We start from the raw sequence: 12575 nt of genomic DNA, 5'->3' as shown, positions 1-12575 counted from the left end.
ACACACACACACGCGTGGGACACGCACGCGCACACACGCACGCACACACGTGAGCACGCACGCGCATGCAGCACGCACGCACACACACGCACACACACGCGTGGGACACGCACACGCACGCACACACACGTGGGACACGCACGCACACGCACACGCACGCGCGGAACACGCACGCACGCGCATCACATGTGGCACGCGTGGCGCACACACGTGGGACACGCACACACACCTCTCACATGCAATACACGCGTCGCATGCAATACACATGCAACACACACATGGCACACACGCACGCGGAACACACACATCATATAGAGCACGCACATGCGCACAGATGATAACGATGATGACAATTTCTCTGTGTGACTGTGTTTGTGCATGAGTGTGTGTGTGACCGTGTGTGTGTCTCTGTGTGAGTGTGTGTGTATGTGTGTCTCTATGTATGTGTGTGTGACCGTTGGTGTCTCTATGTATGAGTCTGTATGTGTGTGTGACCGTGTGTTTGTCTCTATGTATGTGTGTGTCTCTATGTATGAGTGTGTGTCTATGTGTGACCGTGTGTGTGACGTCACCGCCACTTAGTGGCGAATGACAGTTGTTGTTGTTGTGTGTGTGTGACCGTGTGTGTCTCTATGTATGAGTGTGTCTCTATGTATGAGTGTGTGTGTGTCTATGTATGAGTGTGTGTCTCTCTATGAGTGCGCGTGTGTGACCGTGTGTGTGTGTGTGTGTCCCTCTGCGTGAGCGCGTGTGATCGTGCGACTCTGTGCGCGCGTGTCTCTGCGCGTGCAGGATGCTGGCTGCAGTGTGCCTCACCCAGGTGTGGATGATGTGGCTGTCTCTCTGAGCGTGTGTGTCTCTGTATGGGTGCGTGTGTGTGACCGTTGGTGTCTCTATGTATGAGTGTGTGACAGTGTGTGTCTATGTATGAGTGTGTGTGTGTGTGACCGTGTGTGTGTCTATGTATGAGTGTGTCTCTATGTGTGTGTGCGTGTCTATGTATGTGCATGTGTCTCTGCGTGTGCAGGATGAGCACGCTGGCCGCCGTGTGCCTCAACCAGGTGTGGATGATGTGGCTGTCTATGTATGAGTGTGTGTGTGTGACCGTGTGTGTGTGTCTCTATGTATGAGTGCGTGTCTCTGTGTGCGCGTGTCTCTGTGTGTGTGTCTCTGTGTCTCTGTGTGCGCGTGTGTCTCTGCGTGTGCAGGATGAGCACGCTGGCCGCCGTGTGCCCCACCCAGGTGTGGATGATGTGGCTGTCTCTGTATGAGTGTGTCTCTCTATGAGTGTGTGTGTGTGTGACCGTGTGTGTGTGTCTCTATGTATGTATGAGTGTGTGTGTCTCTCTGTGTGTGCGTGTCTCTATGTATGTATGAGTGTGTGTGTCTCTATGTATGTATGAGTGTGTGTGTCTCTATGTATGTATGAGTGTGTGTGTCTCTCTGTGTGCGCGTGTCTCTGTGTGTGTGTCTCTGTGTCTCTGTGTGCGCGTGTGTCTCTGCGTGTGCAGGATGAGCACGCTGGCCGCCGTGTGCCTCACCCAGGTGTGGATGATGTGGCTGTCTCTGTATGAGTGTGTCTCTCTATGAGTGTGTGTGTGTCTCTATGTATGTATGTATGAGTGTGCGTGTCTCTGTGTGTGTGTCTCTGTGTGTGCGTGTGCAGGATGAGCACGCTGGCCGCCGTGTGCCTCACCCAGGTGTGGATGATGTGGCGGTTCCTCAACTTCCAGCTGCGGCGGTGGCGCGAGTCCCGGCACGCCGCCCAGGCCGCCGCCGCCGGCGCCCGCAAGGCCGGCGGGGGCCCCCCGCTGCGCTCGGGCAAGAGCCGCAAAGACGCCGGTGAGACGGGGGGCCCGCGGTGGGGGGCCCGCGGGGGGCCGTCGGTGGGCACGCGGTGGGGCGGTACGTGGCGTTGGTCGCCCTCTACTGACGAGGCTCGGAAGGCGTGCGCCCTGAGAGGAGGCGGCGTGCAGACGGCTGCCCGGTTTGTCCGCGTGCGGTTTTTTGTTCTCCGACTTGCGGACGAACCGCGCGGGCCCCGGGATTTCGACGTGAACTAATCGCTCGCGGATTTGGCCCCCCCCCCCCGTTGAGCCCCGAATTGAAGGATCTAAAATCGGTTCTGCATTCGTTTCTCGCGGAAATGTTCGTTGCCAGCTGCGCACCGCGGCTTAAACCGGACGGACATGTTCCTGAAATCTACGTCGTTGCCTCTACAGTGCAGTAGTTGCAATGTCTCTGCAGCAGTGGGCGGAGTTCGATTGATGCCGATTGGCACGGCTCTGCCATCATCCGCTGAGTGGGTGGACTCCTCTGCGGATAGGTGCCGTGGTTGACACGATCGGTGATTGAAACCCGCCCGTTGCTCTGTCCCCCGCCGTGTGTCCGCGTGTCCGCGTGTTCGCGTGTCCGTGTGTCCGCGTGTCGCAGCGTCGCACGTGAACGGAGCGGCCAAGAGTGAGAGCGACGCGTCTCCGCGCGCCCTCGCCAAGAAGCAGAAGTCTCAGTGAAGGGGACTGATGGGACCGTCGCCGTGACGACCGCCGTCGTGGTGCCACGGGTTGCCAGGGGTGGGGTGGGGGGGGGGAGGCATTGCCCCCCCCCCCCCCACCGTTGCCGCCGCCGCCACCGCACGCTCGCTGCCCACCGTCCGCGACATCAACGCCGTCCGCCCGGCTGCCTCTCTACCCACGTGTCTGTCAGTTTGTCCGTGCGTGCGTCCGTGCGTGTGGCGTGCGTGCGTGCGTGTGTACCTCCGCATAAACGCGCGCACGCCACACGCGCGCTCACTCGCTTGCACGCTCACCAAAAACCCTTGTGCACACCCGCACATTCGCTCACGCACACACACACACACACGTTCACTTACATGCACACGGAAACACGCACTCACCTGGCCGTCCAGTCGGCCCGTGCCTGCGTTTGCTTTGTCCTGTGTAGATGCTACTCTGAGTTTGTCATTGTGTGCGCGCGCGCGTGTGTGTTAGTGTGCGTGCGCGCGTGCGTGTTGGTGTGCGCACGTGCGTGTTAGTGTGCGCGCATGTGTGTGAGCCACAAGGAAAAGGGGTTGGCTGTGTGTGTGTTAGCTGCGTGTGTGTGCGAGTGCCTGCGTGTGTGCGAGAGTGCCTGCGTGTGTGCGTGACCGCTTGAGGCCATGTGCGTGCGTGTGTGTGTGCCGCGTGTACGTTCGACTGCAAGTCCCCCGTGCGATTGTTCTTGTGGCCGGGCGTGCCGATGAGTCGGGCACGGACTCATCGTCGTGACAACTTCGCGAGGTGCTCTGCTCGTCATCCCCGCAAGCCACTCGCCACATCCTCGCCCTCGACTCAATTCCGTTGAAGTCGCCTCCGGGCCTGTGACGACAAATGGGTAATCGACGACTTGCAATCGGTTATCGATGGATCGCCGGTCACGTTTCGAGTGCAGTGGTGCGTCTGTCCGACTCGATTATGTTTCCATGCCCCCCCCCATATGTTGCGGGCGCTCGCAGTGTGTGATGACCCCCCCCCCCTCGCGGTCGTGAAAATCAAAACTCACGACCCCCCCACCACCCGCCCACCCACCCACCGCCCTCTTCAGGATCGTGATGAATTCGTACTCTCCTCCACTCACCTCCACACACCTCCACTCTCCTCCACTCACCTCCACTCACCTCCACTCACCTCCACTCTCCTCCACTCTCCTCCACTCTCCTCCACTCACCTCCACTCACCTCCACTCTCCTGAGCCAGGGAGGATGAGGTCACGAGGTGGGGACGTGGTTAATAATGGCGACCACGACCCCAGGGGGAGCACATCTTGTGCCCCCCCCCTACATTAATAATGCAAAAATAATTCGATGTTATTTGGTCAATAACTAACGAATAATTGTCCCTCCCTCAGTGGAGATCCGTTCTGCCAGCAGTGGCCTGTGCAAGCGATTGCAGGGCTGCGCCTTTATAGCTGGCGGTGGGTGGTTTACAGTGGCCACCACCGAACCCCCCCCCCCCCGTCTCCACCGGGTTGTAAAGGACGCGCGCCATCTGGATCGTAAGATGCCCCTACCAGAGTGATCGCAAGACGCCCGGTGTTTGTGTCCGGGCAGGATCGCGTGCGCGCACATGTACTTTACTGGTACACAGAGATCACGATCCTCCTCTTGCCCACCCCCCCCCACCCCGTAGAGCCTTCGATAGACTTGGAGCAAAGTGCTGTTAGCGAATAGCGCCTCCTGCGAGGTCTGGCGTGGCACACGGCGGGATGGTGAGGCTCGCGCCGCCACGCCCGGCCGCCTTTGTCTCCCTCGCGGCGATGGACACACACACCATCGGGCGGGAGTGCCGGTGACCGCTGTTTAGATACTCGTCAAGCGCTGCTGGTGTCGGTGAAGCGGGGGATTGGGGTGCGCTAACCGCAGCGCCACCGCTCCTCCCCCCCAACATCGAACACCACGCGGGCCAACGTAGCCAGCCATCCGGATCGTGAGATGCGCACCCCTAATTATTTTCTTCCCTTTTTCGATGAATTATTTCTTTTCAAATCGCGGCTTGCCGAGCACGAGGGGGAGGGGGGGGAGGAGCAACGGGTCCGACACGCCGCGTGACCAGCCACGTTGACTTTTTAATTGATGAGAGCACGATTTTAATACGAGGGCCTGGGAGGAAAGGGAGACGGTTTGTGCGAATGTTGAACTTCGTTACCACCGTACGTAGCCAGTGTTGCTCATCGGAGGTGCGGGGGTGGGGTCAACAGGGCGACTATTTACCTGGGCTGCTGCCAACAGCGCGCGGGGTCTCTCCGTGGCAGAGGTCGCAACCGGGTACCCGATACCCGTACCCGGCCGGGTACCCGTTCGCGACCCTTGTGCGGCCGGGTACGGGTAGACCGTGAGTCACTGGTGAGTCACCGTTTGTCACTCATTTCCCAACGTCTTGTCTCTTCTCTCAATTCAAGTTCCTAGAATCAACCCACCCGCGCCTGCAACATGGCTTCATCCCAGAGGTCGCAATCAGGTACCCGATACCCGTACCGTACCCGTACCCGGCCGAGTAGGGTACGAGTAGGGTACGGATACCCGTACCCTACCCGATACCCGGCCGGGTACGGGTAGCCGGGTATTGGGTAGGGTACGGGTACCTGATTGCGACCCTGGTGCAGCCGGGTACGGGTAAGGAATCAAAACCCGTTTGCGACCTTTGCTCCGTGGGCTGCGTTTCCTTGCCGACGTTTCGGCTCCACGTGCCTGGACGCAGCGCTCCCTGGCCAGGGTTGGGGTTAGAGGACGGGGGAGAGACGGGCGTGCGGGCGGGGTTGGGATACGGGGGGAGTGTGTTGTGTGTGTGGGGGGGGGGGCGGTGATGCTGGTTGGGTATGGGCAAGATTCTGGTGTTTGACCCGCAGCCACAACCATCACCAGCGTGCGTCTGATGTTGTTGTTGTTTGTGTGTGTGGTGTGTGTGGCGTCGATGAGACAATACAACTGTGGCCTGCCACCTTTCCCAAACGGGAGTGACTCTGTGTCCTTGCTGTTCAATCATCTATATCTATCTATTTTCTATATATATGTAGGGCTTGAGTATAGCGCGCCACGCATCCCCCGCCTCTGATGCTATGCGAGCAAGCACAGTACAGTGGGGTGATGTGAGGTAATGGTTGTTGTTGTGACTTTAGGCGAAGTGGGTCGTTAAGGGTTGGAACAGGTGTCAGGGTAGCCGGGAGGAGGACACAGGCCAGTGATTGGCTGGAAAGGTAATTGGGCATTAGCTGGCGTCGCTCCGGCGGCGAAAACAAGGCCACGTGACACGGGGGGGGGGGGGGGGGCCAAGGGGGCGAGCGATAAGCGGGGGGTAGAGTTAATTAGGGATATTAATTGGTGTGGGGATATAAGCCAGAGCGCAACGGAGAGAAGGGAGTCCTGTACGAGTCGGCGTCATGGATGGAGCTGCAGTAACGGTGCCCGGAGAGTCGCAGAGCAAGTGTCGGTAGAGCGAAGCGCGGAGAGACGGTGGTAGCGAGAACGCAGTGAGCGACCAGGGTAGCCATGCATCGGAAGGATGCAGTGTAGGAGAAACCGTAGAGGCGACAGGCGTGGCGACAGTGAGGTCGAGGGCACGGAGAGACGCGGAGCGAGGCCGCGCCGAGACGAAGGTGGACTCTGAAGAGGAAAATAAAGAGGCGAGAAAGACAACCCTTGTACGAGTCCTACATATATACAAAAAGGGAAATTTGTAAATGTGTCTGTTTGAAATGTTTAGCGTACTTCCCAACATGCAACAAACTTTAAATTTGGCATGTGGGTAACTTCCAGACTTCACATAAAGGATAAAGTATAAAAATAGACTTTTGTATTTGGGGGGGGGGGGGGGGTGCAATAATGGATACATTTTGCACGGCAAGTGAGCGGTGACGTCAGATCTGTGATGTCACCCGCATGCGGCAGCGTCACGCAGTGTGCCTGATGACGTCACGCAGTGTGCCTGATGACGTCACGCAGTGTGCCTACTGACGTCACGCACCCCCCCCACCCTCCGCGTAGGCCGTGTATCCCGCACAAATGCGCGGCTGGTGGGTGGGGGGGGTAATCTATGTACACTCGGACTAAACTATTAATTTCAGTGCGAAGAACAGGTACACCTGCTAGTGTTGCATATAACACATTCCTGCTGCGGAGGGAGCTGGTAGGAACGTTGGGTTGCTCGGTCAATGGCCTGCAGGGTCAACGGCGGCGTGGTGTATTCCGCAAATATGCCCGACTGTGAGGGCGGGCACAAGCCGGCGTGAGTGTCACTTAAAGAATGGACCTCAGAGGTAGCTCTGTGACATCCACTTACGCGGGTTGCGTTCTCGAATAAACGCGTCGGGGCTCGCACGGCGGCGCCAGATTTCCGAATGGATTCCTCGCCCCCCCCCACCCCCCCGGTGACGACGCCCACCACAAGGTTCGCGCGAGTAAAGTTTGTGACGGCGTGGGCGAGGTGGGGTGGGGTGTGGCGGGGACGGGTCTTTCGTTAAAAATATAAAGAAAATCAATTTACCGCTAGGAACCTCCTGGTTACACCAGCCCGCATGGGGATTATTGTATCCGTCCATCGTGCATTCAAAAATGGGAGGGGTGGGGCTGGGTGGAGAGGGGAGTGTGGGGAGGGGCTGGGTGGGGAGGGTGGGGTGGGGCTGGGTGGAGAGGGGAGTGTGGGGAGGGGCTGGGTGGGACGGGTGGGGCTGGTTGGGGGGTGGAAGGGGTGGGGCTGGGTGGAGAGGGGAGGGTGGGGAGGGGCTTGGTTGGGAGGGTGGGGAGGGGCTGGGTGGGGAGGGTGGGGAGGGTGGGGAGGGCTGGATGGGGAGGGTGGGGAGGGGCTGGGTGGGGAGGGGCTGGGTGGGGAGGGTGGGGCTGGGTGAGGAGGGGCTGGGTGGGGAGGGTGGGGAGGGGCCGGGAGGGGAGGATGGGGAGGGGAGGGGCTGGGAGGGGAGGGTGGGGAGGGGCTGGGTAGGGAGGGTGGGGCTGGGTGAGGAGGGGCTGGGTGGGGAGGGTGGGGGCTGGGTGAGGAGGGGCTGGGTGGGGAGGGTGGGGAGGGGCCGGGAGGGGAGGATGGGGAGGGGAGGGGCTGGGTGGGGAGGGTGGGGAGGGGCCGGGAGGGGAGGATGGGGAGGGGAGGGGCTGGGTAGGGAGGGTGGGGCTGGGTGGGGAGGGTGGGGCTGGGTGAGGAGGGGCTGGGTGGGGAGGGTGGGGAGGGGCCGGGAGGGGAGGATGGGGAGGGGAGGGGCTGGGAGGGGAGGGTGGGGAGGGGCTGGGTAGGGAGGGTGGGGCTGGGTGGGGAGGGTGAAGAGGGGCTTGGTGTGGAGGGTGGGGAGGGGCTGGGTGGGGAGGATGGGGAGGGGCTGGGTGGGGAGGGGCTGGATGGAGAGGGTGGGGAGGGGCTGGGTGGGGAGGGGCTGGGTGGGGAGGGTGGGGCTGGGTGGGGGGTGGAAGGGGTGGGGCTGGGTGAGGAGGGGCTGGTCACCCCGTGGTGCCCTTATAAAACTCAACGAAGGTAGGAACAACAGGTTCCACACTGCCCACCAGGGATTATTTGTCTGTCGTGCATCAGAATGCAGCCCACCCATGCCCCCCCCCCCCACCAAGGGATGGACTAGGTTATACTGGTAGGAACCTCCTGGTTACACTAGCCCACAGGGGATTATTGTGTCCGTCCGTCGTGCAGGGAGGGGAGGGTGGGGAGGGGCTAGGTGGGGAGGGAGGGAGGGGCTGGGAGGGGAGGGGCTGGCCACCCCGTGGTGCCCTTATATAACTCAACGTTTAACCTACTCACGCCGGCTTGTGCCCGCCCTCAGAGTCGGGCATATTTGCGGAATACACCACGCCGCCGTTGACCCTGGCCATTGACCGAGCAACCCAACGTGTTCCTACCAGCTCCCTCCGCAGGGGGGATGTGTTACCAGGTAAGGCCCACTGAACTGTGTAGCTCTTTTTTTCAGACGCGACCCGGCTCTAATAAACGATCGCTCACCGAAGTGGGCTGATCATCGTCATCATCATCACGTGGAAATTCATTGCAGCCCAAATGCTCTCTAAACGGCCGTGATGTTGATTCTAAATGTGGAGGGGGGGGGGGGAACTGGAGGACCCTGAGAAAAGTCCACGCGACCACGGGGTGAGAGAGAGAGAGACGCAAACTCCAAAAATTCAGCAGCAGCAGGCGTCAGGATCTGGATCGAACCCACGACCTCCTGTATACCAGGCGAGGTAGTTAACATCTCCTAGCCACCGTGATGATGAGATAGAGAGAGAGAAACGCAAAATACAAATAAACAGCAGCAGGCGTTGGGGTCGTGATCGAACCCACGACCTCCTGTATACCAGGCGAGGTAGTTAACATCTCCTAGCCACGGCAGTTGCCCAGCCCGAAGACCCCGAGGCGCCAAACGGCCAGAGACAAACAGCACCCATCGAGGTTGTCGCAATCAAACGAAGAGAGGGAGAGAGAGAGAGTGAGTTGCTCACTTCCCTCGCTTGAGGTGTCACTAATTAACGCCCCGCTCATTGACGCGAGGGCGCGTGCCACGGTAACGAGCTAATTAGCCGAGTCATTAATCACGGCAGCCCCCACCACCACCACCACCACCACCGCCCTCTCTCTCCATCAGCCGACGCTAATTAGTGAACGAGCTTGGAGAGGAGAGGGGTGGGTGGGATGGGTGGTGGCGGTGGGGGGGGTTGTAATGGATTCCCTCTGAGGGGATAACCCGGATCGATATTAATTAAGGATTTTAGTAATCAACGATTTTCGGTTGGGGGCAGGGAGCGGGCGATGTTCCGAGTGTGGCTCCTACGAGGGGAGCGGTGGCGCAGTGGTTGCGCACTGAGCTGCTCGGCCATTCACTTGTCAATTTGCGTTGCCAACTCGTTTATTTAGAAATGCTTTTTGTGTACTCCTTCGGTAAAGTCACGTAAGTATAAAATAACATAATCCAGCATTTCTGGATTTTAGTTTTTTTTTCCGTCTGAGGACGACCGCTTGTGTTGCGATCGAAACGTCGTGATGTATTTTATTTTCTACCACAGAGTGTGGATTCCTGCAGTCACGAAAGCTTCAAATGAAGACTTCACCATTGGAACCTCCTTTTGCCAGTAGCAACATATGATCATTGGTTTTTTACCCTTTTTCCTGGCAACAAAACTGACACCTTTTTTTAGGTGTCAGTTTTGTCATATTTTGCTACTGGCAAATGAGGTTCCAATGGTGTAGATGCTTGCCCCGAGCTCTCATACTCTGATGGTGCATTGTCTTTGAGTTGTGCGCCTTTTGGCGTCATCTGGTCCAACCCATGTGAGACTAGGCTCTAAGGAAAGCTGTCTCGGGTGTGGACCAATCAACTTCAAGGACAGTGCACATTATCAGAGTTGTGTTTTTTGTTTGCATTACGACCGCAGGTATTGTGGTCTATGCAAACATGACTCCTCGTAAAAAAGGTGTCAGTTTTGTTGCCAGATAGAAGGGTAAAAAAACAATTATCAAGACATCAGTTTGTTGACCCCCCCCCACCCTGCACCTCCGATGAGCCACGGTTGGTTACGTACGGTGCCAACGAAGTTCAGCAGACTGTCCACATCCGTGTCCCGAGATTACGTGGCTGTTAATTTAATATTTGAAGTTTTCGTGACTCTTGGTTCTCTCGGTAAAGTCACGTAGGTGAAGAAAATAAAAATAAGAGATAAAACATAAAAAAATAAATAAAGGAAGGTTCGCGATTCGATTAGCTGTGATTTATTGTCCCGTTGCCTGTTGGTAAAGCTCTCACAGATAAGTGGAATCCTTGCGGTCACGAAAACTTCAAACCTTCAAATCATACATCGTCCAAAATTGCGTGACGTCATTTATGGACGGCCCCTTAGAGTATTTGCCTTCTATACAAATGTCCACTCATCACGTGGGAAAACAACTAGAGCTGCGTGCCTCGGTCAGTGGGGGCCTTAGCCCGGTAAAGTATCAAATAAAGTGTCATTTTAACTCAACACGTATCTGCTGCTCACTGATCGGAAGGTGGGGAGGGGTGGGGGCCGGTCTAAGATCAATGATGCATCGATTCATATCGATGACTCCACCCACCCCTCTCACCCCTCTCACCAGCTGGTTACGTCTTATTATCGGGTCGGTGTATGCGACCAGATTTGTGTCATTTATTGGATCGGAAGAATGAACACGCGCGCACGAGAGAGAGAGGGGAGGGTACGGGGACGTCCACCGCAGAGAGATGGAGCGATGACATCGGCTGTGTGTGTGTCTGTGTGTGTGTGTCTGTATGTGTGTCTGTGTGTGTGCTGTGTGTGTGTCTGTGTGTGTCTGTGTGTGTGGCTGTGTGTGTGTGTGTCTGTGTGTGTGTGTGTCTGTGTGTGTGTCTGTGTGTGTGGCTGTGTGTGTGGCTGTGTGTGTGTCTGTGTGTGTCTGTGTGTGTGGCTGTGTGTGTCTGTGTGTGTGTCTGTGTGTGTGGCTGTATGTGTGTCTGTATGTGTGTGTCTGTGGGTGTGTGTCTGTGTGTGTGTGTCTGTATGTGTGTGTCTGTGTGTTGTGTGTGTCTGTGTGTGTGTCTGTGTGTGTACCGTTCTGGCCTTCATAGGTGCTCGCTAACAGCACTTGCCGCTAGAGTCTGTTAAGGCTATACGGGGGATCTTTGCCTTTGTGTCTGTGTGTGTTTGTGTGTTTGTGGGGAGCGGTGGTGTAGAGGTTAGCGCTACGCTGCGCTATGAACCCGCCGACCCGAGTTCGATTCCCGCTCACGGCCAACAACCGGTGACGATTATCTGAACCGGTCCTGGGCCTCCCCTAGGTCGACTCGGCCTCAAATGAGTGCCTGGTGCAATGTGTAGACATCGCCACTGGGGAGACAAAGGCGGTCGGGCGTGGTGCTGGCCACCCCACCCCCTCGTGTGCCGTTCCGGCCTTCATAGGTGCTGCTCGCTAACAGCACTTGCGGGGAGCGAGCGGGTGGATTGTTATTGCCAACGCGTTTGCGGTGGATTGATCACGTGGCTGACGGTGGATTGATCACGTGGCTGACGGTGGATTAATCACGTGGCTGACGGTGACCATGTGAACGGCAGAGGGCGGCAGAGACTCACGGAACGGAACCCACGCACCCGCTCGCTCGCTCCATTCTTCCATCATCTCACTCGTTCGTTCACTCGTTCGTTCACCCGTTCGTTCACCCGTTCGTTCACCCGTTCGTTCACCCGTTCGTTCACTCGTTCGTTCAACCGTTCGTTCACCCGTTCGTTCACTCACTCGTTCACTCACTCGTTCACTCACTCGTTCACTCACTCGTTCACTCATTATCCCACCCACTCACTCACTCTTACTCACTCACTCACTCTTACTCACTCACTCATCACTCCCTCCCTCTCTCACTTGCTCCGGCAGTACATCTACTAAAATTGGAACAATACAGAGAAGAGTAGCATGGCCCCTGCGCAAGGATGACACGCAAATTCGTGAAGCGTCACTCACTCACTCCCTCGTTAACTCACTCACACCCTCACTCGTTCACTCGTTCATTCGTTCACTCACTCCCTCGTTCACTCACTCACTCCCTCGTTCACTCACTCACTCACTCGTTCACTCACTCACTCACTCACTCACTCGTTCACTCACTCACTCACTCACTCGTTCACTCACTCACTCACTCACTCCCTCGTTCACTCACTCACTCACTCCCTCGTTCACTCACTCCCTCGTTCACTCACTCCCTCGTTCACTCACTCCCTCGTTCACTCACTCCCTCGTTCACTCACTCCCTCTATCACTTTGTTCAAGGGACACGTACTCTGTCTCGCATCGCTTAAACTCACACATACACCTACACACTCACCTACACACACACCTACACACACACACACCTACACACACACCTACACACACACCTACACACACACCTACACACACACCTACACACACCTACACACACACCTACACACACACACACCTACACACACACACACCTACACACACACCTACACACACCTACACACACACACCTACATACACACCTACACACACACCTACACACAAACCCACACACACCTACACACACACCTACACACA

General features: G+C 57.3%; 1 protein-coding gene and 1 non-coding gene across 2 annotated transcripts in view; both read left to right on the top strand.

Moving 5' to 3' along the window:
• Positions 1-5485, top strand: part of LOC144726235 (translocating chain-associated membrane protein 1-like) — a 31470-nt gene extending 25985 nt beyond the window's left edge. Inside the window, exons 10-11 of the mRNA XM_078604770.1 lie at positions 1667-1842; positions 2434-5485. Of these exons, the coding sequence (XP_078460896.1) occupies positions 1667-1842; positions 2434-2513 (256 nt within the window). The 3' untranslated portion in view covers positions 2514-5485. The remainder of the gene's footprint in view (positions 1-1666; positions 1843-2433) is intronic.
• A 6397-nt stretch (positions 5486-11882) lies between these two features.
• On the top strand, positions 11883-11985 carry LOC144726547 (U6 spliceosomal RNA). Its single transcript, XR_013587282.1, has one exon. It is a non-coding gene; the product is annotated as a U6 spliceosomal RNA (small nuclear RNA).
• The last annotated feature ends 590 nt before the right edge of the window (positions 11986-12575 follow it).

The sequence above is a fragment of the Lampetra planeri genome, chromosome 23, assembly GCF_965212315.1.
Source record: "Lampetra planeri chromosome 23, kcLamPlan1.2.h2, whole genome shotgun sequence".
Classification (NCBI taxonomy): domain Eukaryota; kingdom Metazoa; phylum Chordata; class Hyperoartia; order Petromyzontiformes; family Petromyzontidae; genus Lampetra; species Lampetra planeri.
This window is presented reverse-complemented; position numbering and strand designations above follow the sequence as displayed.